Source organism: Artibeus jamaicensis, unplaced genomic scaffold, assembly GCF_021234435.1.
Source record: "Artibeus jamaicensis isolate MK-2021 breed Jamaican fruit bat unplaced genomic scaffold, CSHL_Jam_final scaffold_614, whole genome shotgun sequence".
NCBI classification, from domain to species: Eukaryota; Metazoa; Chordata; class Mammalia; order Chiroptera; family Phyllostomidae; genus Artibeus; species Artibeus jamaicensis.
In genome coordinates, this window is record NW_026522050.1 from 5,114,393 (window position 1) to 5,139,299 (window position 24,907).

Consider the following 24,907-nt stretch of genomic DNA (forward strand, 5'->3'; position numbering starts at 1 on the left):
GGAAGGATTTGCAAAATCCAAATTTATAAGTTAATTAGTCTCTGGGTGTAAAGGATACATCCTCCTCATTTAAATTTTCTGGAGACAGAGATCATCGACATCGCATTGGTCAGACCCCAAGATTCCCCAGGGTTGCTCCAGTTCGAGATTCTCCTTTGTGGTCTGTGAGGCAGACACATAGGAACATCTGGAATACAGGGAATGGGATAAACACTCGATAGTCTTAAATTCTGACCTTTTCACCTCCTCCTGCCCTTTCCCAAATAACCTGTCAGCACAAAGAATCTCACAGTTCCTGAGTTTCTATTGTTTGCCAAGTGTGTGTGGACATTTTGCCTAAGTTAATATATTAAATCCCCTAGGTGACCCATTTGCAGACGAGGTGGTGGGCACTAACACTCACCATGCAGAGGGACACTTTGCACCACAGTCCTCAAATCATGGGCCCATACCCTCTCCACACCACATATTGCAACCTCTCCCTCAGGTCAAGGAGCACAAAGGGCACATACTTTTCTTGGAATACTTTAGTTTTCTTTTACTGAAAATGTGCACTTATTTTTTTAAGTGTATTTTATTGATTATGCTGTTACAGTTGTCCTGAATTTTCCCCTTTGCCCCCTCCACCCAGCACTTCCCACTCCCTCAGTCTATCCTCACACCATTGTTCATGTCCATGGGTCATCCTATAAATTCTCTGGCTACTCCATTTTCTATACTGTACTTTACATCCCTATGTCTATTCTGTAACTACCTATTTGTACTTCTTTATTCCCTCACCTCTTTACCCCTTCCTCCACACCCTCTATCCCATCTGGCAGCCAGCAAAACACTCTCAGTAGCCATGATTCTGTCTCTGTTCTTCCTGTTTGCTTAGTTTGTTTTTTTTTAGATTTAATTATTGATAGATATGTATTTTTTGCCATTTTATTGTTCATAGTTTTGATCTTCTTTTTCTTAAGTAAGTCCCTTTACCATTTTGTATAATAATGGTTTGGTGATGATCAAGTCCTTTAATTTTTTCTTGTTTGGGATACTCTTTATCTGCCCTTTGATTCTAAATGATAGCTTTGCTTTGTAGAGCAATCTTGGCTGTAGGTCCTTGCTTTTCATGACTTTGAATATTTCTTGCCAATCCCTTCTTGCCTGCAAAGTTTCTTTTGAGAAATCAGTTTATAGTCTCATGGGAACTCTCCTGTAAGTACCTAACTGCTTTCCTCTTGATGCTTTTAAGATTCTCTCTTTATCTTTAACCTTTGACATTTTAATTATGATGTGCCTTGGATTGGGCCTCTTGCATCCATCTTGTTTGGTACTCACTGTGCTTTCTGAAGGGAATAGACATACAAGTCCAGGAAAATGTGCACTATTTAGGGTGGGAATGGAGAATATCTTTTCTATGGAGGAACCACATGTGTATAAAATCAATAGAAAATTATAGACTTGTAAACAAGCACCTACCAGTTAAACATACCATTAAAATTTTATACATAAATATAAAATGTATCTAAATTAAAATAAAGTTTAAATTTTACATAAATTTTAATTTAATGCAATATAAAATTTTTAATTCATTTGCTTCATAAACATAGTCTACCACATGTCACATGCATATTTTCCAGGCTAAATGTCTGTATTTTAATTTTTTAAATGTTTTGTTTGCCATAGGGATTTTAATACTATTGTAGTCAGACCTGTTCTTTTCTTCTTTTTGGTTTTGCTTTTAGCATTAAGTTTACAAAGATCTTTTCTATTCCAAGGATACATGTATATTTACCTGAATTTTCTAATGACCATATAAAGAGCATAAAACTTCACTTATTTGCAACTTGCTTTATTTTGTGTAATGCCTGCATATTTGAAGTCATCCTAAAATAGTTCGAAACTAGAAAGACTAAACATAAATAAGTGGAAAACTTTTTTTAAAAAACTTCATTTATTTTTAGAGAGAGGAAAAGGAAGGAAAAAAAGAGGGAGAGAAATTTTTATGTGAGAGAGAAACATCAATTAGTTGCCTCTAGTACACACCCCAACCAGGGATTGAACCTGCAACCTAGGTATGTGCCCAGACCAGGAGTTGAACTGGTGACCTTTGCTTTGTGGGACAATGCTCCAATCAACTGAGCACACCAGTGAGGACACAAGTGGAAAACTTTTTATCTCTGCTTTAAAATGTTCTAGAAAGTGTTTCTGGTAAAATCGAGTTTATAAATATTTTATAAGATCACTTTATATTTGAACCAGGTTAAATCAGCTTCTAATTCCTAAGGGGAAAGAGCTAAATTTCAGAGGTGGAAGATTTCTGAATGAGAGGGTAAATCTAACTTTCACAGAGTTTTTTGTTTTTATTTCTATAAGGAATGAACCTGTAAAACAGTGGTCTCTTTTTTCGTTTTTCTACAGTTAGCAAGAAGGAGGTTGAAGAAACCTCAGGGGAGCTTCTCTCCTGCTTATTCAACAGACCTACACTGATGGGAGAGTGAATGTGCTTCTGGGAACGGCAGAGCCACAGAGGAATGAGAGAGGGATGCACCAGCAGCAATGGTGCTGGACAACCCACTGCAAGTGTCTGCCATGAGGGGGTGGTGACTTGGCGGCGACAGCCTGAGGTATACCTCCCTGAGATGATGGCAGATAATAGTGAATGTGGGGCTGCAGGGGCTAATCCATTCAAGTACAGAAACAAAGACTTTATAGGAGCCTTGGGTTCAGGTAGATGAGAGCAAGAGGAACTCCGGGTGTGCTGATCAAAAGGGAGACAGAGATGAGAAATGGTGTCGGGTGCTGAAGTGGTGAAGGGGTGATGTGGTTGAAATCAAGGAGATTCAGACTGAGTAGGTAGTTTAGGTGACTGCATTTGGTAAGAGAAGAATATTGAGGTGATATCATTGGACTCAAACTTTCCGGGCTCCTATGTAGCTGAGATAGAAATAGCAGCAAAAGGTATTATCCTTCAGCATTTGCTTGGCAAATTATTGAGTAGCCATCATGGGAGTCCAACAGGGACATCTTGGAGAGAGTGTGTAGTGGAGTTGGCATCTTGTTTTATAACTCAGCTCAATTATGTATATAGCGTATCTTTTTGAACTCTGCCAGATGCAAGTCATAAGAGTTCTGCACATGCAGGGCTGTTTGTTGTTGTACACAGAAGGTAGTATTTGGGCTGAGCAAAGGCTCTGGAGTCAGAAAGACCTGGGTCTGAATGGGGTTCTGCCCCTTACTTCCTGTGTGATACTGGCAAGTGTTCCTTGTGGGGACCTCGTTTCCTCATTTGTCACATAAAGATAATGTTATATGCATCATAGCCCTGCAATGAGTATTCAATTAAATAACTTTTGTTCTTGGTACATATTAAGCATCTAATAAAAGGTAGTTGTTGTAATACCAATTGTGAGAATAGACTACCCTGAAAAGATTTTTTTGAAATAGTCTCTTCCTCCTTATGACTGTCCATGGTGGGGTTGGTAGACAAATGACCATGAAAAATAATGTGAGGAATCAGCAGGAAGGGACACCATTTTCAAATATGCACACAATATATCCCCATTGCCTAAGCCAGAGTTGGAGGTGGATCACTTAGAGCTACAGTAGTTTGGAGCAATATGTTTTTCATCATGCACTAAGAAAACACTTTCTTCTTTTCCAACACCTTCCACAAGGCATCTTTGATTTCTTTGTTCCTCAAACTGTAGATGAGAGGGTTCAGCATGGGGATCACCAGCGAATAGAACACAGACACCACCTTGTCCCTGCTGAGTGTGTAGTGGGAGCTGGGTCGCAGGTACATGAAAAGGGCTGTGCCAAACAACAGAGTCACCACCATCAGGTGCGAGGTGCATGTGTTGAAGGCTTTCCTTCGGCCCTCACCTGAGCGGATCTTCAAGACAGCAGCCACTATGTAACTGTAGGAGAAGAGGAGGATGAGGAATGATGTCCCCCCGACAGTGACCACCACGAGAAAATTCACCAGCTGACTAGGAAAGGTGTCAGAGCAAGAAAGTGCCAGGACAGGTGGGAGGTCACAGAAAAAATGGTTGATGATGTTGGGTCCACAGAAGTAGAGCCGAAATATAGAGCTGGCCTGGATCAGGGAGCTCAGGAAGCCACCAATGTATGCCCCAACCACCATGCATGTACAGAGGCCCTGGGACATGATGGCGGTGTAGAGCAGGGGCCTGGAGATGGCTACATACCGGTCATATGCCATGGCACTCAGGAGGAAGCACTCAGTTAGACCCATACCGACAAAGAAAAAAAACTGAGCAGCACAGCCCAGGAATGATATGGTCTTCAGCTCTTGGAAAAAGTCTGCAAGCATCTTGGGAGACACAGCAGAAGAGTAGCAGATGTCAATGAAGGACAAGTTGCTGAGGAAGAAGTACATGGGTGTGTGCAGATGGGTGTCACCTCTGATCAGAAAGATGAGGGCCAGGTTCCAGGTCAGGGTCACAAGATAGATGCCTAAGAAGGTGACAAAGAGGAGGACCTGGAGCTCTGGATGGTCTGAAAATCCCAGGAGAATGAATGTGGTCACTGAAGAGCTGTTCCAGGCCTTAGTTATGGACATGTCTCCCGTGAATCACAGGATGAGATGCAGATCTGGGAAAATAATGAGAATCCATTTTATAGGTGATGTCAACAAATAATTACAAAATGCATGAGAGGGAGTGCAGAGTGCTACAGAGAATTACAATTTTGTGCAAATATTCTCTTTCTCTCAGAGGGTAACTGTAGCCATTGTCTTAAATATTTGCTTTTTGATTCAGTGTAGGTGATTGATATGTGGTTAAACTTTGGATTCAGACTCCTGTGGTCAATGCCTGCCTCTACCATTTAGTAGTTGTGTTACTTTGGGTGAGCTATTTAACACCCCAGGGCTTCTATTTCCTTATTTTTAAAATGGGTGACAGTACTTACTTCATACATGTGTGTTAAGAATTAAATAAGGCAAAGTACATAAGGTATGTGGTACATCCTAAATCCTCAGTGAAAGTTATTATTAGGACAGTTTTTTGTGTCCCAAATGTGTCACTCATGCCCTGAAATATCTATTCATCTAATTTTTTGTTTAAATTTTAGTATCAAAAATAGAGAAACCAGCAGAGTCCAGGTTCAGCTAGGTAGTCAGGAAACAATGAGACATTTAGAATGCTTTTATTCTAAAGAATTAGGCCAGATGCGTATAAAATGCTCTTTGTTGTCAAGTCATAAATTTGAACATACAAATGTAGTTCTGGTTTCAAATTCATCTTCAGTATGAGCTCTCTTAGCCATGTAATTGTTTAGAATACGATCTCTAGATTTAGATTGCTAGGATTCAATTCTTAGCTTTGATACTTAACAGATGTGTAATCTTGGACAAGTCACGTGAACTCTCTCTGACCATGATATCAGAGATAATAATGGCACTTACTTTGTTATTAAAATGTATGTATGTATGTACATATTTATGTATGTATGTATCTAACGGTCTGTCTATGGATCTTTCCTCTTCTTTAGAATATGCTTGGCACATAGTGAATTCTATGTGTTTGTTGTTAGAAATGTAAGTTACTAAGTATCCTCAATAAAATTCTTAGAATTCTCAGTGTATAAAGCATCTTTCAAGATCTGGGACTTGATTCCATCCAACCCATGTCTGTAAGAATCCCCATCACTCCCTCACACATCTAGTCTCGATCCACACAAATCAGAAGACAACACCTGCTGTCAGCAGGTCTCTGAAGCCGACCTTCCCTCCCTGCAGCACAAGGAAAAGTGTGGTGGGAGGGCTTGGTGCTCATGGTGAATGACCCTTAATGGTTCTGAATATGTCCCATTCTTCTTCAGGTCTTAATCCAAACAATTTGGAAATCAACAAACTTACCTTAATTGCCTTTTTAAAAAATTTATAATTTTGTAGCCGCCCTGTGTTCGTTTCTGTGTATTATTAGGTAGAACTGCTAATTACCTTAATTGTCTTTTAAACTATATTTTCAGCCTATTTTACCTGCCTTTTGAAATAGAGTGAATCTCACCAATTTCCTTTTATTTTTCGGAATATAAATGTTATTTTATAAATTTAAAGCAATATGTGAGAACTGTAGAATAACTGATCAATGAACAACTGAAATATTAAACCTAAAATCATATGCAGTTCCTGACTGATACAAAAAACCCTTGAAATTGGGAATTGTGACATTTCAGCTCCTGGGCTAACAGCTGTAACATCTGGGTGTGTGCCTTTCATGTGCAAAGATGTGCATGTGTGTGTGGGTGTTGTGTCAGAGCACACAGACCCTCTATAACTTTTTATGCTTATTACAGAAATTGTTCCGGGTCTGTAACTTCCTGTTTTGTGGAGTAAGTAACACTTTCTATATTTGCTCTGATTTTTTTTGCTTAATTTACAAGAGCCACTTCATTTTAATATCCTTAGTTTCTCATAAATCAATCCATGTCCTTTCATTGCCAATCAAGGTTTCACCAAACTTTTCGACTTTCTTCTTCTGCCTTCAGGTCAAGTCTTTACTCTAATCCCAACTCTGTCACAGGCCAGCTGTGGGGTGTCGGGAGAGCTCATTTCGCCTTTCTGAGTTTCAATTTCCCAATTTGTGAGGTGGGGATAACAGTGACTAGTTAACAGTGTGGTTTGAGGATTGCATAAGATAATGTGTGACAGGCTCATGGGTCTTGAATGGGACGTTTGCTTAATAAATCAGGACTCTGCTATTGGCAGTGAATATTCCTCAAAGAATGTTTTATGGAACCAAGCCATTTTTTTTTTGCAGGGAAGGGAAACACTTCTTCATATCATAGGTTGGAGTGTGACTATCTTACAAACATAAGGAGTTCACTGATGTACCACACGGGTTTGCAAGAAGTGTTCCAGAGTGAGGTTGAAGAATTTAATGATCTTGGTGTTGATGTGTCAACTGAAAGTCTGCTTTGAATGTTGCTACTAGGAAGAGAAACTTTTATATTGAAGGATGAAATTCCCCATCCCCAGAAGCAGAAGATAAAGCCGGACAAATTGAAGTCAGAGAAAAAGCATATTTAGTGTTTTATCCCCAAATGTGGATGCCCTGAATCTTATTGTAGAGTGTTAAATGGAAAATATTTTAAGGGTTATATGGACCATTTTATGGTCCCACTGAGCCACTGAACATGGCTCATGAAGAGGTGCTTGAGAAAGAAAGGAAATCTCCTTCAGTCTTGCAGTAAACTCAGGGGCAAGCTCAGCCTGGTCTGTCTGAATCTGGACTCCCTACGATCATATAATGTAGGTATAATCAACAGCAGGACTATTTCACAAAGCTGCAGAAGAAGAGTTTGAGAGGCTCAGTGACTTCATTGGATGTTGAAGCTCTGTCTTTGTGAATAACAGTAGCCTTCAAGGCCATGATGAAGATATCATAAAATAAAATTAAGTGCCTAGCACAGTACCTTGCATGTAGAAGACACTCAAGTGTCTTGAGTAGATGGGAACCTGTAGAGTTGATTTATGACTCGGCACATCTTTTATGAAACATGTACAAGGAAGTGATGAGTTTTAGAACCAAGTCTTCTTGTTCTAAGCTTAACAGATGCAGTTGGTGATGGAAGGAAAAAAATGGAATGATGACAGGGAGAACCTTAGTCAAACATTGAAGCTGGTGTGGGTCGTCTGTCCCCATCTTTCCTGACCTAGGCTTCAGGATGCTTCCTCTGCTCACCCTTGCAGGGGCCTGGTGCCCTCAAGATCTTTTTTGTTCTTCCAGTTTCATCTTTCATCCAAATGCACAAATGATAGATGAAATGGAAGGAGTCCCTTTCCATATAAAGTAGAAGTCCAAAGACTTTAATCCAAGAAATAAGATTTGGATGGTAAAACTCAAGCCCCCAGTTAGAAAAGGGAGGCTTTTAGAGGTTAGAGGTCTCTGCTGTATTTGGACAATATGTCCAAATTGCCCCCCTTCCAAATTGCTTTTGAGATTATTTACTAATATTGTAGTTGGGGCTGTGTTCAAAGACATAGCAATTCCTTCATAAATTTCATTCCCTTTTAATTATCTTCTGCATTGCAAGGGCTCAAACATGGCCCAGGAAGCCCATCAAAAAAGCAGACTGAGGTAAGACAGGGTCTGAATTTGGGGCACCACAGATAGAATAGAGAAGTGAACAAAGAAAAAGTAAAACCCAAAGAACTTTTTAGTTATTAATATGGGTTTGTAGATCTAGGGTGCTTCATAAAGGGAGATTAATATGGGCATGAAGACAAAAAATAAGTGATGAATGATTGCACTCACCTTCTCTTGGCTCGTGTTCTGTCTGTCCTTGAGCTGGTACTCGTCTTGAGTTCTGCTTTGGAAGGATTTCAGTCAGGTTTCAGTAACTGTTTTCAATCCCCAAAGTGTTAATAAGTTTTGAGAACAAGCTGGAGGCTGGTTTGTTCATTAAAGATAAAACTACTCTCTTGGTGCATGGAACCTGTGTTTGTGGGCAGAAAAATAGAGGGACAACTGTAGTTGAACAACAATAAAGTAATTTAGAAAAAACTGAAGGGAAAAGGTATACAGAAAGAAGAGGAGGGGTGTAATCTTTAAGAAGGTCTTTTGGTATCTGCTAATATCTGAAGTTGGGGCCATTTTGGAAGTGTTTCAAAGCTGGAGGGGGGTAAATTTGAGAGTTTTTTTTTTTTATCTCTCCTTGGAGATGTTTCATCACCTTTGCCCTTGAGGGTCTCTTTTGAAAGAAAAAGGAATGTATCACCCAAACTTTACAGATTTGTAGTTAATTGATCTCTGGGGTTGTGTGGAGAGCATATATTAATATAAACTCTCTGCAGACAATGCTCATTAAACTCTATCCCAATGGCCAGCTCCTCCAGTCCCCCAAGGCCCCTCGAGCTCTCTCCTGGTGTACGTGGTGAACAAAGTCGGTATAGTGGCCGTAGGGAAGATAAACTCCTAATCTGCAGGAGGATGCAGGATTGCATGTATGTTCACTGTCCCATTTCTTCGTAGAACTTCTCTGGTCTGAAGTACATTGAATGGGCAGGAACTCAACTTTATAAAGCTCCTACTATGTGATAAACACAGTAGGTGCTTTATGTATGTTAACTCAGAAAATCCTCCAACTCCTCCACCCCTCCCCCCACCATGACAGGAGAGGAAACTGAAATTCAGTAAAGCTAAATGAGTTTGAATTTTATAGCTACTAAGAGATTGACCCAATATTTGAACCCAGGACAAGGCGACACCAAACGCTGCAGATGAGTGCGCAGTACGTGTGTTTACTTTGTTTCTGAATTGCAAGTAAATGTGTTGCTATGGTCAATCATATCCCTCAATTCATGAGTCCATTCCCTTTCCACAGTAGCCTACTCTCTTCCTCTAGGAGGGAGATATTAGATACAAGGCATTTCCAATAAACTAAAAAAAAAACAACCCTTGCTCTGGAATAACATGACACAGTGCATAGCTATAGGACTTTTATTCTATAGAGGGCCACATCCAAATAGAAAATAACTTGAGTCCAGACACTCAACAGAAAAAAGTCTCTACTTTATATATTTTGAGATGGAGGTTAGAGAAATTAAAAGCTAACACTCACAAGTTTCTTAAACTGAGAATATTGAACTTCAATGAGAACAGAAAGAGGAACGTTTGAATAGACTCAGATGAAGTTGATGGTCTTGAACCCCCAAAGAACCCTGAGCCTCCCTGGCCATTCAAATGGTCCCCCTTAACCTATCTGAAGAGACTGACCAGACTTTCCTTCTTCAATGACTATTTCTTCGTTTGTTTTTTTTTTTTATCCTCATCTGAGGATTCATTGCTTTTGGAGCGAGGGAAGAGGAGGGGAGAGAGAGGGAGAGAATGAGAAACATGTTTGTGAGAGAGAAACATTGATGGGTTACTTTCTCATAGGTGTCCCTCCGCCCAAGCTGGGGATTGAACACACAACCTGGGTAGGTGCCCTGACTGGGAATGGAAGCCACAGCCTCTTGGTCCATGGGATGGCACTCCATCCAACGGAGCCACACTGGCCGGGGCAACGACTATTTGTTAACCTCGTGTGAAACACTGGCCTCGTGCAAGGATGCGTGTTGGCCTCCAGGCCCACCACACCATCCTGCACGGCTGCCAGGCCATAGTGAGACTCAACTACAGGATGCCCCAGGAGGACAAGTGCAAAGAATGACTTTTGAGAAGAGAATCTAGTCCTCCCAACCTTAAAAGATACTGCCGAATTATTCTGGGAAAATCCTGGGGGAGTATATTTAGAATGGACTCTAAGTATGTTAGCAAGAAGGGTAGATTATAACATTAGATTGTGTAAAATTTGTGTATATACTCTGAATTTTGGACTTATTGTCCAAAATTGATTATTAGGGAGTGACTGTAGCACACTGTTCCTGAAACTAAACAGTAGCCTGCGTTGAACAGTTTGAGATGCCAGATATTCTCTGGCTCAGATCAGAGCAAAGAATCCAGAGTCTTCGGGAAGTGAGAGTGTTAACGATGTAGGTTTATCACGTCCGACCTGCATACTAATCCCCTCCCAGTGGTGTTTGCACAGAGGGCTCAGAGGGGAGTCCTTTCACTGGGGCACTGAGGGACAACAGGAAGGGGGGAACCAGCCTCGTTGAAGAGTGGCATGGTAGGATGACCAAAAAAGATGCCATCCTTGAGACAAGTTCTTGATTTCATTGTGAAGGCAAGAGGCAGTGTTAAACCTCTCGAGATCAGGCAGAAACAATGTACGGGACAGCAGGGCTTGTACTGTCAGAATCTGGCTTTATACCCTTACCATTGTGCATTTGTGATGCACCCACATTGCTGTATTGTAAGCAGCACATTTCTTTTCATTGCTGAGTAGTTTTCCATTGTCTGGATGCCACACATTTTGTTTAGTCATTCTACACTTGAGGGATGTTTGTTTATTTATTTTTTTTCAGTTTCAGGTCATGACTTTTTAATAAACTTTTAATTTTGAGAAAATATATAGATTTGTTTAAAATGGTACGATACATGTGAACTTGTGACTTGCCTGTTCTAAATTACATTACCCCTATCTAAATTTAGTGTTTTCAAAATGTTCAGTAAGTTGCCCATCATCCTGGCCTGGTGTCTCTCCCAGAATTGAACTGCCTGACACTATTGAGTTCAGGTACTTGAAGAACACATGGTACAGAGTTTAGAACATGGTGAGAATATAATGTGTTTGAGGATGATCAGTTATTGTTACAATGCTGGGATCTGGTGTGGATTTTAGCTCTGCAGAGTCATCTCTTAAAACTGACCCTACAATGTAGGCATACTAGCACCAGGTGGCAGCACCACTTCATAGCGGGTGTCTAAACTAGTAGGCATCTGTGCAGATAGCGGTTTGTTAACACAGTTATCTCACTTGCAATGGTGCTGAGTTCTTAGAGGTCTTTTACCTTCGCTCTTTTGTTTAAGAGTGAAAAACTGATGGCAAGAGAGAGGTCAAGAGCCTCATCTCCCATAGCAGAATGGGAAATGGAAGGCTGGTTCTCTGACTTCTGGCTTCCTACTTTCTTCTTGTAGACATATTTCAAAGACCTGTAAATGTACTTTTATATGGTACCTGATCTTTGTTTGGACTGCTTGGTGAAAAGACATTAGCGCTACATCAGGTCGATTTTCATCCCCATCACCACTGCAAGGAATACAACCTGAGATAACTTTTCAAACTCCAATTTGAGAATTAAGATTGTATTTTATTGCTAAGCATCTCTGGATTTTTCCCTGGGCTTGGCTTTGAAAAGAATGAAAACAATGATGTTAAAATATGCTAAAATCTTAAACAAGTATAGAAGCAAATCATATTTTAGGAGCTATCAGTAAACAAAATCTAAAGTGAGGTGAAATTTGAGTTGAGTCCCAAAGAAGTATCTCCTAACCATTTGTAATTCTATAGAGTTTATTTGCATTTATGTATTGCTTGATTTCACACTTTTTAAAAAAAGATTTTATTTATTTATTTATTTATTTATTTATTTATTTATTTATTTATTTATAGAGAGAGGGGAAAGGAGGGAGGAAGAGAGGGAGAGAAATATCAATGTGTGGCTGCACATCCCCTACTGGGGACCTGGCCTGCAATCCAGGCCTGTGCCCTGACTGGGAATCGAACTGGGAACCTTTTGGTTTGGAGGCCTGCACTCAATCCACACCAGCCAGTTCTGCTTTCCACTTTTTTGATGCTCACTTAAACTTCTTCTTGAAATTCTTATATTTAATCATATTTGAAATTTGTTATTTTAAAGTAAGGGCATGGAGAATTTATGGTTATGTTGAGGTTAATTCAATACAGCAACTTTTCCTCTCACTCTCAAATTTCCTGTAGAATGGATTGACAAGTACATTGACTGTCCCCACTCTCCACTTTCCTGTCCATTGCAGTCATTGCTAATTTATAATTTGCACTTTATTCTTGAGCTTTTCAGTCTTACTTTATAGGTCATCATTATCACTATAACCTGAGTCAGCATGGCAGATGAAGTATCTCAGTATCCTCTTTCATCAATTTTTTTTAACCCTAAGAACATGCACAGTTCATCGTCAGGGGTTTACCTTCTAAATTACTCTGGATCTTAATTCAGCCTCCAAACTCTTGGATAGGTAGCTGGGCTTGACTCTCCCAGCCTCAGGACTGGCTGAGTCAGTCTATCTCCAGTCCTGGCTAAGAATGATTCTCTGGACGAAGAACTTCCTGGCCTCCTCTTGTTCTCAGTCTATTTGGGGGGGCACTTACCCCTTTTTCTTCCAATGTGCTCAGTTGCTAAGTTTCTTTTTTTAAGCTCAGCCTGTTACCTTGTATGTCACTTATGTATGGTAATTATGTTCCTTCACATAAGAGGTCTTTCTCTCATTTAATTGACTTTTTAATTTCAGACTAAGGATCGCTAACTTGATTTCCATGAAACAGATTAACTCCTTTTTGGGAACTTTTATTCTCATAGAAAAAGTTTCAGAAACAGGAAATCAAGGTCTCAAAATTTCAGAGCTTGAGGGCTTGAAGGGCCCTTGGAGAGTTAGCCCGATGTACTCGGGCCCAGTGGTGGCAGCGGGGAGAGGTTGACTGAGTCACCCACAGTGTCAAGTTCAGGTCCTGTCAGCACCTAAAATAATAAAGAGTAAAGGAATTGTTTTTACTGCAATGAAAATTAGTCACAATAAAGAGGAAGGAAAGAGCTTTTGGCCATGACTCTAGAGACAGAGTTAACATTATTAGTTAACATTCCCTGAGTGAATCCCTGAATGAACGGCACTGTGCCACAATCCTCCTATTGACACCTCATTTCATTGTCACATTTGGGGGTAGATATGACTGTTATTAGACCAGTTTTACAACAGAAGAAATCAACACTTCAGAGGTTTAAAAACTGTGTGTACATGTTTATGTGGATAAAGTGCCCGAGCCAGCTTTGGAACCCAACTCTCTCATTTTAAACACTTTATTTCAGTACGAGGACTAGTCTGTCTGTGAGAGGTTTTACTCCCAGTGAAGGGTCCCCTCAAGCAGAGGGCTGCCCACCAAAGCAAAGGAAATCTTCCTGGACTCAGAGCAGGGAAACCTCCAAGGAAACTGAGGAAGGGGCCTGTGAATAAGACTCTGGCGATGGGTACTGGGTCCCTTTCCCCATCTCTCCAGAGAACAATTAGCACTTAGACATTCTGCTCTAATGATGGCTGGGCTCTTCCTTTGGACCCAGGAGTGAGTGAGGGGCAATCAAGTGGAGGAAGAGTGTGGGTATTCCTGTCCATTAAAATAATGAACTCCCAAAGGCCACTTTGAAGGCTTGGTAATAGAGGCGCAGGGATTCTGAGAGGAGCTATTACTACGTGCATGAGGTCAAAATATAACAAGTGACCCAGAAACCAGGCATGGAGTGGTGGGAAATGCAGGTGAATTGATGTATGCAAAAGATGTTATTGGACCAAAGAAACCAATAATTCTTCTCCTGTGTCGGGAGATCTCAGGACTCTTCTACCTGAAGGAATTCAGTAAGTCCCAGCTCCTTCCTCCCACCTCGTTCATCCAACAAATGACAACCATGCAGTTACAGCCTATTTCATGTTTTACCTATAAAAGAGGCAGAGTAACTCTGCCCACCTCCAGGGAGGATGAAATGAATCGATATAAATCCAGTCCTCAGAACAGTGTCTGGTACTCAAAAGCCCTAAATAGGTGGTTGTGATTCTATCATATATTATATTATTTATTATTATAATTGAGCACCCATTATAAGCCAAACACTCTGCTAAGGTCTGTGGATAAGGAGTGAAAAAATTCATTTATTCAACAAATATTTTCTGTGCCTTTGTCCCAGGCACAGTGCTAGGGACTCAGGAGTGGTCAATAAACAGAACAGGCAAAGCCCCCTGCCTGCCTCTGAGTAGTTTGCACTCTGGTGGGGAAGAGTCCATTAAGGTAGGAAACACCCGCCCCATGCTATTTCCTCTTGGGTAGGGTGAATGGACTAATGTCATAGTTATGTCATAATGTCATAGTCGTTTCCGCTCTTCCTGGTTTTGGCTGCCCAGGCGGTGGTGATTGGGGAGAGATTTAACATTTTTAGAAAACACGAAGCTAAGGGCAATATTTATTTGAACAACGTTACTAAGATAACTTTAACATATAGAAATTGTATATGTGTGCGGTGTACAAAGTAATGTTTTTACACACATACATATGCCATGGAAAGATCATCACAATAAAGCTAAACAACTTATGCATCACCTCTACTTAGTCAGTCTCATGCATGTGTGTGTAACATGTGCGTGTGGTGAGGAGATTTAGTTTAAGATGTATCCTCTTAAAAAACTCCTAGCATACAATGCAGTAATATTAACTATTGGCACCGTGCTGTCCATTAGATCTCCAAAGCTTATTTATTCTGAATAACTGAACCTTTGTATCCTGTAACCAATGTCTCTCCATCCCCCTAACCCACCCTCAGCCCTGGGCAACCAACATTCTACTCTCTACTTTTATGAATTTGACTCTTATTTTAGATTTCACATGTAAGTGAGATCATGCAGAACTTGTCTTTCTGCATCTGACTTACTTCACTTTGCATGATGTCCTCCAGGTTCATCCATGCTAATGTAAATGAAAAGATTCCCTTCTTTTTTATTTTTTCATTAAACAAAACTTTATTAAATGTTTTCTATGTGCCAGGCACCAAGCCAGACACTGTTGGTACAAAAATTGAGGGAAAAAAGATTTCCTTCTTTTTTATGTCTGAATAATAATCTATCTATCATCTGTCTATCTGTCTGTCTGTCTCTCTCGCATTTTCTTTGTCTATTCATCATTCTATGGACATTTAGGTTGTTTTCATATGTAAATAATGCAATAAACGTCAGTGTGCTTTGAAAGACTATTTCATTTCCTTTGGATATTTACCCATATGATTGCTGGGCTATTTGGTAATTTGTTTTTAATTTTCTGAGGAAACTTCATACTGTTTTCCATGATGGCTGTACCAATTTACATTTCCACCAACGGTGCCCAAGGGTTTTTTTTCTCTTGTCTACATCTTTGCCCACACTTACCTTTTGTCTTTTTAACTATAACCATCCTGAAAAGTGTGAAGTGTTATCTCATGGTTTTGATTTGCATTTTCTTGATGGTTAGTGATCTTGACACCCCTTTGTGTAGAAGAGATTTTAATATGAAGAATGACCGAGAAACACCATTGGATAATTGCAAATGGTTGCAAACACACACAAACAATCAAATTCCATAAAATAGGAAAATTACAGTGGCTTTATTTTTACCATTGAGTCTTCCCCAGGGTGCATCTGCCTTTTTATAGCCATTTATATTTTTATTTTTCCACTTTGATCTTACATCATCAGTACCAGCCTGTCTTTTTTAATGCAAAATGTGTCTAGGCTTACCTCATGTGTTAAAAATAATAATCTGGTCTGGTCTGATGATATCAGAGTTGTTTCTTACCTATTTTTTTCTATTTATTTCTAATTTTTAAAATTGTATTGACTTTACTGGGGTGACACTGGTTAACAAAATTATATAGGTTTCAGGTGTACAATTCTAGAGTACACCATCTGTATATCATATTGCGTGTTCACTACCACAAGATCTCCTGCCTATTTTTAGATAGTATTCTTAAGAATTTAATGAATCCTCCCCGTTTTTTCTTGCTCAGGAAATACTGATTTCTGCTGTTCTAGACCACCATGGCTGACCCAGTTTCAGTGAACTTTGGTGTTGCTTCTCTTCTCCTCCCATGGAGGTATGTCCCTAGCCCTTCTATCCCATGGTGGTGCTGATGGGCTTAGTCTAAATTTTGATCTTTTCAATGCAGTGAGTTGTCATATAATTAGGAAAAAAGTCTAGTTCTAAACATATACATTTCTCTAGGTTTTACTACCTAAAGTGGTGGATTGTTTTACTATGAGTTGAAATTCCTTTCTCAGAATGGAATATGTCAAATAATATAGCTTTTTGTATTTAGCTCTTATTTTAGATTCTCATGCTTAAGATATATTAGCAGAAGAAATTCTTAACTTTATTGTTAATCTGGGTTTATCTTCAAGTCAACAAGTGTAAAAAGTCATAAGAAACCCAAGTCCAAGGGAACCTTGAGACTCCTCTGATTTAACCCCTTCATTTTTCAGTTGAGAAAACGAGGATCCAATGAGTTGAAGTGACTTTTCCACTGTCCCTAGAAAATTAGCAATGGAATGTGGATAAAACTCGGATTCCTGGCTCCCCATTGCTCTCTACTCTATTAGACTGATTCTTCTCTGCTCATCCGGATATATAATGTACAGGTTTAAAATAGTCCCACGAGATTATCACAGACCAACTCCCTCTGAGAAGACTTTGCCTAGCAGGTGCCTGGAACAACAGTTACTTTGGGGTTGCCTGCTCATATAATCTTCCAGGAAATATCCTCTCACACAGCAGCAAACAAAATCTAACTGATCACAGGAAGTAATCAGTTCTTTCCTTTATGCAGGAGTCAGGTCTATGGCCATAGGAAGAAATAACACAACCGTGACAAAATTTATCCTCCTAGGATTTTCGGATCATCCTCAAATGAAGATTTTCCTTTTTGTGTTATTTCTTGGGATTTACCTCCTGACCCTAGCCTGGAACCTGAGCCTCATTGCTCTCATCAGGATAGATTCCCACCTCCACACGCCCATGTACTTCTTCCTCAGTCACCTGTCCTTCCTAGATCTCTGCTATGTGTCTTCCACAATTCCCAAGATGCTGTCTGACATCATCACAGAGCAGCAAACCATTTCCTTTGTTGGCTGTGCCACACAGTACTTCATTTTCTGTGGAATGGGGCTGACAGAATGCTTCCTTTTGGCAGCCATGGCATATGACCGGTATGCTGCCATCTGCAACCCCTTGCTCTACACAGCCCTCATATCCTACACACTCTGTTTGAAGATGGTGGCAGGGGCCTATGTTGGTGGATTCCTTTGCTCTTTCATTGAAACGTACTCTATCTATCAGCATGATTTTTGTGGGCCCAACTTGATCAACCACTTCTTCTGTGACCTTCCCCCAGTCTTGGTTCTGTCATGCTCTGATACCTTCACCAGCCAGGTGCTGACCTTCATTGTGGGTGTAGTTGCTGGAGTGGTGTCTGTCCTTGTGATCCTCATCTCTTATGGTAACATTGTTGCTGCTGTCCTGAAGACCAGTGCTGTCAAAGGCAGGACCAAGGCCTTCCGCACCTGTGCTTCTCACCTGACTGCTGTGACCCTCTTCTACGGTTCTGGTTTCTTCATGTACATGCGACCCCGTTCCAGCTACTCCCTAAACCAGGACAAGGTGGTGTCCATATTCTATGCTCTGGTGATCCCTATGGCCAACCCCATCATCTATAGTCTTAGAAATAAGGAGATTAAAGATGCCGTAAGGAGAGCTGTGGAAAGGTATTGCATGCTTTCTCACAGGCATACATTTTTCTGACTCTGATTTAATGATTACAATAAAGTATGAGCTAGATCGGTTGTGCAGACTTTCAAGTGGTTTTGGACTAGTCAATCTACCCAATAATTTTTTTCTGGCCAGACTTTTTCCAGTATTCCCCTAACCAGTTTACCTATTGGTTATTGGAAAACAACTTGGCCACTTTTGGTTTCTAGAACAAACTGCATAGATTGAAGATGATAAATGATCAATTTAGCACACAGCTTTACCATGGCAAAGACTGAACAACCTAAACATTAAAATAGAGTTTGTGTCTGTAGGAGAAAAACATTGGAAAAATGTTAGTCCAGCATTCAGGGTGGTGATTCTTAAGGTAAGACAAGGATACATAGCGTGATAACCTGAAGAGGGAGACACTTTTTCTGAAACAGCTGCCTTCCTCTCTCACGAGGTTCTAGTTTGCTTCTCTTAGAGCACATGAGCAGGCAGCTTCCCCACATTGAGAATCGTGGCAGTCAGGAGTCTGCTGACTCATAGGGTACTGGCTTTTTAGCTGTATTAGCAGGACAGAGATGGAAAATTTCTGATTAAGGCCTTCATGACCAAACAAATAGGACAACCTCATGGCTAATTCAATCAACTCTACAAAAAGTGGTCTCTGTAATGATTTGAACAAAACCAGGGAATCATCATTTAAGTCCAAAGGAACAGCTTTCTAAAAGCACTCAATAGTTTCCTAGAGAGCTAGAGAGGAGGAACACACCTTCACTTGGGGTGAAAGGTTCTGTTTCCACCAGTTTTGTGGTAAGTGCTAGAAGAGAACTTAGTGAAGGAATTTAAAGGTGTGACTTTTCTCAAAAGTTGTGTGTCTTAAAAGCCTCAGTAGAAATCTGGAATACATTGATTCAGATGTGGCTTCTCTTAGGTACGTCATAAATAAGTGAATAAGTACCTGCCTATAAGTCCTTGGGAAAGTTATTTGGGGTTTGTGTGCCTGAGTTCTTCATGTAAAATACGAATAATATAGGCTTATTGTGAAGAATTAAATAAGTCAGTATATGTAAACACTTAGAATAGTGGTTTGTGTATATAGCAAATGCTAAAGAAGTGATATTATTATTATTATTATTTAATGATTCATCACCACAGAGCCAAAGAGATAGAAAACACTTCCTTAGTTTGATAGAGAATGTGACCTTCGTAATGGCTTTCATGCATTGGAAAATGAATGTGCAGACTACAGAAAAGAGTGGTTAAGAGTTCACTGTGCTCTCAAGTCATGAGACCTGTGATTATTCATCTCATTGCTGCCATGTTGCAGACGCGTGAACTTATGTAAATTATTTACAAGGGCTGTTTTCCTCACCTGGAAAGGGAGAATAAATATTGTGTCTACCTCATAGAACTCATACAATTAAATGAGAATATGCATGAAAAGGGCCTTAGCTTATTGTCTGGTATTAGTTAATTTTGAATAAATCAAGAGAAATCCAGGTTAATGCACCGAGAGACAAATTAAGTAGCTTTGGACTGTCAACTCAAACTGAGATGTAGTCATCTCAGTAAAAAGCATACCTGTACTTCTCACCTGTGCTACTTCCTTTGCACATAGGAAGCAGTCCTTAGGGGAATAGAAAGAACTCAAGTGCAAAGGAAGTGGCCTCACACGGACATGCTACCGTTTTGCCAACTCTATCAGCTACCTGGACACCTTGTTCTTTTCCTTACAGCCATTTTTTCTCTTTACTCATCTTTATCCATACTCCAGTTCACTGAAGTCCTATCCTTCAATTTACCTTTGGTAGTTAATTTTAAATTCTCCTACTGCCAAAAGTCATTGGAACAAAACAAAGCAATATATAAAATCAGTCATCACTGATGTATTATCATTTCCATTTTTTTGATGAACAAAGATTCTGAATATAAGATCTTTATAAAAATTTTTCTTGTTTGGTAATATATATGTTTGCCAGTAATGAAATTTTTTTTGCATTGAGAAGATATAACATACTTTTGCAGTTTGCCCAACTACCAATAAGAAAGTAACACATATTTATTAATAATCACTGAATTTAATGCGTAAGATGGGCATTCATCATGAGGCTAGAATAAATAAAAAATGATGTGGAGTTTATAGTAAGCCACATGTTAAAACTGCCCAAATAAGTGCATTTATTATGAGGCATACAAAGAGATACACAGTAAGCAGACTGTCTTTGGCACTGAAAGAATCAGGTGTTTTACAGATATCTGAAGCCAGACAGGGTACAGCTGTACATCCAGGCAGGGTTAGCGAACTGGAGATGAATTCACTTTAGTAAAATTACCACAGCCCAGGGCGTGGTGCTTGTCTTTGCAGCCTCTGAAAATGACTTCCAGATGGGCTGAAGTTTCCAAGCTCAGAATAGCCAGCTCCATGTGCCAGGATGCCACTTTTAGTGTTCAGTGGGGAACAAAACTGCCAAGCCTGAACCTGTGGCACAGTCCTCTGTTTTGCTGAGGAAACCTCATAGAGGACAAATTGCAATTTAAAGTCTATTTGGAGAGAAGGGAATCAAAGCAGAGTGGATAATGTGTATTAGTACTCAGTGCAGCCAACTACAGAGCCCACACCAGCTGAGGCTGGGAGCAGCCAGTTTTTTCTCCCGGGCATTCATGGTCTACTCTGTGACTGTCTTCCCCTCTAATCACTGTATTATTTGCAGATTCACAGATTTTCCTTCTTTTGGTCTAGAAAATATTTTGTCTTCAAAACACCTCTGTCATATATTTCATTTATCTATCATGGTCTGGTTTTGTAGTTTAATTTTTGAAGGTTTTTTTCCTGTATTTATTTATTTATTATTTTTTAAATCATTTTTCAAGTACAGTATTCTGTCTTTTACTCCCATCCAAGGTCACCCCCCAGTGCTCCCCACCTCTCTCCCATTTCCACCCCCCTTAGTTGTTGTCCATGTGTCCTTTATACTAGTTTCTGTAAATCCTTCCCCTTTTACCCCTGAAATTCCCTTCCCTCTCCCCTCTGGTCACTGTTCCCCTGTTCTCTATTTCAGTGCCATTGGTTTTATTTTGCTTGCTTGTTTGTTTTGTTGTTTAGCTTCCTCTTAAAGGTGAGATCATATGGTATTTGTCTTTCACCACCTGGCTTATTTCACTCAGCATAATGCTTTCCAGTTCCATCCAAGCTGTTGCAAAGGGTAGTAGCTCCTTCTTTCTTTCTGCTGTATAGAATTCCATTGTGTATATGTACCACAATTTTTTGATCCATTCATTTACCGATGGGCACCTAGGTTGCTTCCAGCTCTCAGCTATTGTAAATTGTGCTGCTATGAACATTGGGGTGCATAGGTTCTTTTGGATTGGTGTTTTAGGAGTTTTTAAAAAACTTGTTATTGTTCATATGTACCACCTACAGTCCCCTAATTTTGGGGATAGGTACCTATGTTTATACACACACTTACTCACATACTCATGAATTAGAGACTGGTACATTACATGGGCTCTGATGAGATTTTTAACTTTTTCCCAAAGATTAATAGTTTCATGTTTTCAGTCTTACACCTAGATAGACTTAGAGCTTGACCATTCTGTGATCATTCACACAAATGAAGAAACACTTTCGTTTGTTTCACTTCCTTGCATCCAGATAAGTGATTTGGGTCTTCCTCACCTGCATTTGAGCAGGAAGAGCCTGACCATTTTGCATATAAAGATATAGACCATGAATCCCCATATTCTCCCATCAACTTGATCTACTATGACCTTCCCTGAACATCTAAATAACTGGGGCAAGGTAAACTAACTGTTTGTGTGTGACTTTTCTCTTTTGATTCCACCCTTACTCTTCTCATGCTTCTCTCTCCCCTTCTCCTCATACGCTGACAGCCTATGTATGATTCCGCTTACAGATCTGGCAGAAGCAAAATTCCCCTCTTACCTACAAGTAAAGAGATTGCCATAGCAGGCTCTTGCAATCATGGCTTGGGCCAGTTATAAACTAGGTGTGGCACATAATAAAAGAATTTAGGGAGTGTTATTTTGTGAATTGCTTTGAAAAGAAAAAAAAAGCCAGAACTGAAGCACCAAAGGCTTAGTCTTCTTTGGTGTTGGGCTACAAAACAAAAATTGCTTCTCTTTTTTGCATATTTAGGGAAAGAAGATAGCAAGTGGGGTAGAGGGAGGTAAAAAGGTTCTTTCTTAGCTTGGGGAGATTGAATATAATATTTACTTTTTCAGAGTTTCCTACACACTTTGCCCAGTTCTACCTGTTTTCCTCCTTGTCTCTCCCCTTCTTCTTACAATTATTTTCTCCTCTCATTTTCCCCTCCCATCTTGTAATCCTTTAATCCATGTAGTTGGAGCCTTGGGGAAAAAAAGAGAGATATTTATATTTCTTCTTTCCTAGTCTAAATTTCTTTAAGGTATTTCTGAACATGATCCATCCATGAAACTCCATCTAAAAGTAAAAAACCAAAAAACGATGACAGAACAAATTGGCCAGAATAAGAAGGTAGAGTTGAGACTCCCTGATGGCAGAGAGTCTGACTCAGCATTGTTGGAGGTATTTGCTACTTCCTGGTGTTTTTCCCAGACTGGGGTCTCTGGTGATTGTTCCTATGCTTTGGTGACATAATTTATGTTTAGATAACATGGTTGGAAGGTTGATATCCCTCCACTGGCCTCATGATTCTTACAGGGTAAAAGGAGGATTCCTTGACATCACGGTGTCTCAAAAGATTAATACCATAAAGGGATATCTTGGAGCCTAAGTAAGAGACCAAGTAACAGAATTGGTCTGTCTCTACCACCAAAGAGGGAAGTTATGGGCTCCAATTAAAGCTTGCATGGCTTTAATTACTCCTTTGTTGTAGGTTGTGCTTCTGATCTCTCTCTTAGATATGGCAGGGCAGACTCATGGCATTTAAGGCTCTCTTCTTCCGCAGCTAGGGCATTTCTAAAGGATGCTGAGCAAACCAATCATTACTAACAAAAGACCATGTGCTCATCCCAGAGTACTAATGGAGTGGGTTACCCTCGAAGGCTCAAAGTGGAGATATCTGTTGGCCATTTCTGAACACCTTGGCACAAAGTAAAAGCAGCTGGGTCGCAGGAGAGTAAAGATTTTCAGAACTCTTAGGTGCATCATTGGGGGCTCTGTCCTAAGGACTGTCAAGGCCAGGAAGTTCCAGGAGGAATTCTGAAGATTTATGAATATTGTAGTTTCATATCTTTGCCCTTGAAGTCTGAGTTTTATAAGGGGTTGCTTCCTTGGCAGCTCATTTAGCCCGAAAAGCAAATTTGTTGAAAGAGGATCTAAGAATGTAGGCTGTGTAATATCCTTCAGCATAAAGTGGGTACTGGAGACCTCTGACTCATTTGATTAGCGTTTAAGTTGAGAGAACACATACCCATGGAAAGAGCTGTGGGGTTTTTTTGAAGGGCCTACACTATCTGATTTGTTTCAATTATAAAGGCAAATCTGAGCAAACTGCAGAGGACTGTGCAGGACCTAGTTTTTGAATTGAGTGGATCCAGTACAGTTTTGGTTAATATGTCAGAATCTGGAGGAAGTGAGAAACCACCAGCCAAGCATAAATAAATACTTGGTCTCCTGGGAGTAATCATATCTGTATCGGTCTTGATAAGCGAAGCCCTTCAGTTTACTTTCCTGGTGTACAAATACGTTGAACTTTAAAATAAAGTCCACTAAGTAAATGTTAGGAAAAGCTATTGATGAAATCTCTCAAAGGGGCCACTTTTTATTAATTGTTTTTTTATTGATTATGCTATTACAGTTGTCCTAATATATCCCCCTTGCCCTCCTTTATCCAGCAACTCCTGTTCCCTCAGGCCATCCCCACAACATTGTTCATGGCCATGGCACATGCATATAAGTTCTTTGGCTACTCCATTTCCTATACTGTACTTTATATCCCCAAGGCTATGCTGTAACTACCTATTTGTAGTTCTTAATCCCCTCACCTCTTCACCCATTCCCCCACACTCCTCTCCCATCTGGCAATCTTTTTCTTAAATAAGTTGCTTTAACATTTCATATAATAGTGGTTTGGTGATGATGAACTCCTTTAGATTTTTCTTACTTGTGAAGCTCTCTACATACCTTTCAATTCTAAATGAAAGCTTTGCTGGATAGAGCAATCTTGGTTGTAGGTTTTTGGATTTCATGACTTGGAATACTTCTTTCCAGCCCCTTCTTGCCTGTAAGGTCTCTTTTGAGAAATCTGCTGACAGTCTGATGGGAACTTCTTTGAAGGTGACTGTCCCCTTATCTCTTGCTGCTTCTAGGATTCTCTCCTTCATTTTAATCTTGGCTAATGGAATTATGATGTGCCTTGGTGTGTTACTTCTTGGGTCCAACTTCTTTAGGACTCCCTGAGCTTCCTGGATTTCCTGGAAGTCTATTTTCTTTGCCAGATTGGGGAAGTTCTCCTTTATTATTTGTTCAAATAAGTGTTCCACTCGTGGCTGTTCTTCTTCCTCTTCTGTTCCCCTATAATTTGGATGTTGGAAGGTTTAAAGATGTCCTGGAGGTTCCTAAACCTCTCCTCATTTTTCTGAATTCTTGTTTCTTCATCCTTTTCTGTTTGGTCATTTTTTTCTTTCTTCTGGTCCACTCCCTTGATTCGAGTCCCAGTTTCCTTTCCATTACTATTGGTTTCCTGTGCATTTCCATTCATTTCAATTAGTTTAGCCTTCATATGTTCCTCTAATTTGTGACTATAATCAACCAGTTCTGTGAGCATCCTGATCACCAGTGTTTTGAACTGTGCATCTGAAACTTTGTCTATTTCCTCATCACTTAGAGTTAGGGGCTCTGGGGCTTTGAGTTGTTCTTGAGCCATAATGTTTTGCTCTGTTCGTGCCTGTTATGTATGAGGAGTGGAGCCTAAATTGTTCACCAGGGCGTGGCCACCCAGGTCGCTGGTTTGTGACACAGTATGTGGGGGCGAGGTCAGAGAGGGACTCTGCT

At 40.0% G+C, this 24,907-nt stretch overlaps 2 protein-coding genes across 2 annotated transcripts; one reads left to right on the forward strand and one right to left on the reverse strand.

Annotated features, from left to right (window-relative positions):
• Positions 1 to 3,619: 3,619 nt before the first annotated feature.
• On the reverse strand, positions 3,620 to 4,567 carry LOC119040559 (olfactory receptor 5A1). The gene has a single exon (XM_037133583.2). It carries the CDS (start codon positions 4,565 to 4,567, stop codon positions 3,620 to 3,622), a length of 948 nt encoding a protein of 315 aa, XP_036989478.2.
• Positions 4,568 to 16,995: 12,428 nt separating this feature from the next.
• LOC119040560 (olfactory receptor 5A2) lies at positions 16,996 to 17,955 on the forward strand. The gene has a single exon (XM_037133585.2). The coding sequence runs from the start codon at positions 16,996 to 16,998 to the stop codon at positions 17,953 to 17,955; it is 960 nt and encodes a 319-aa protein (XP_036989480.2).
• Positions 17,956 to 24,907: the final 6,952 nt, after the last annotated feature.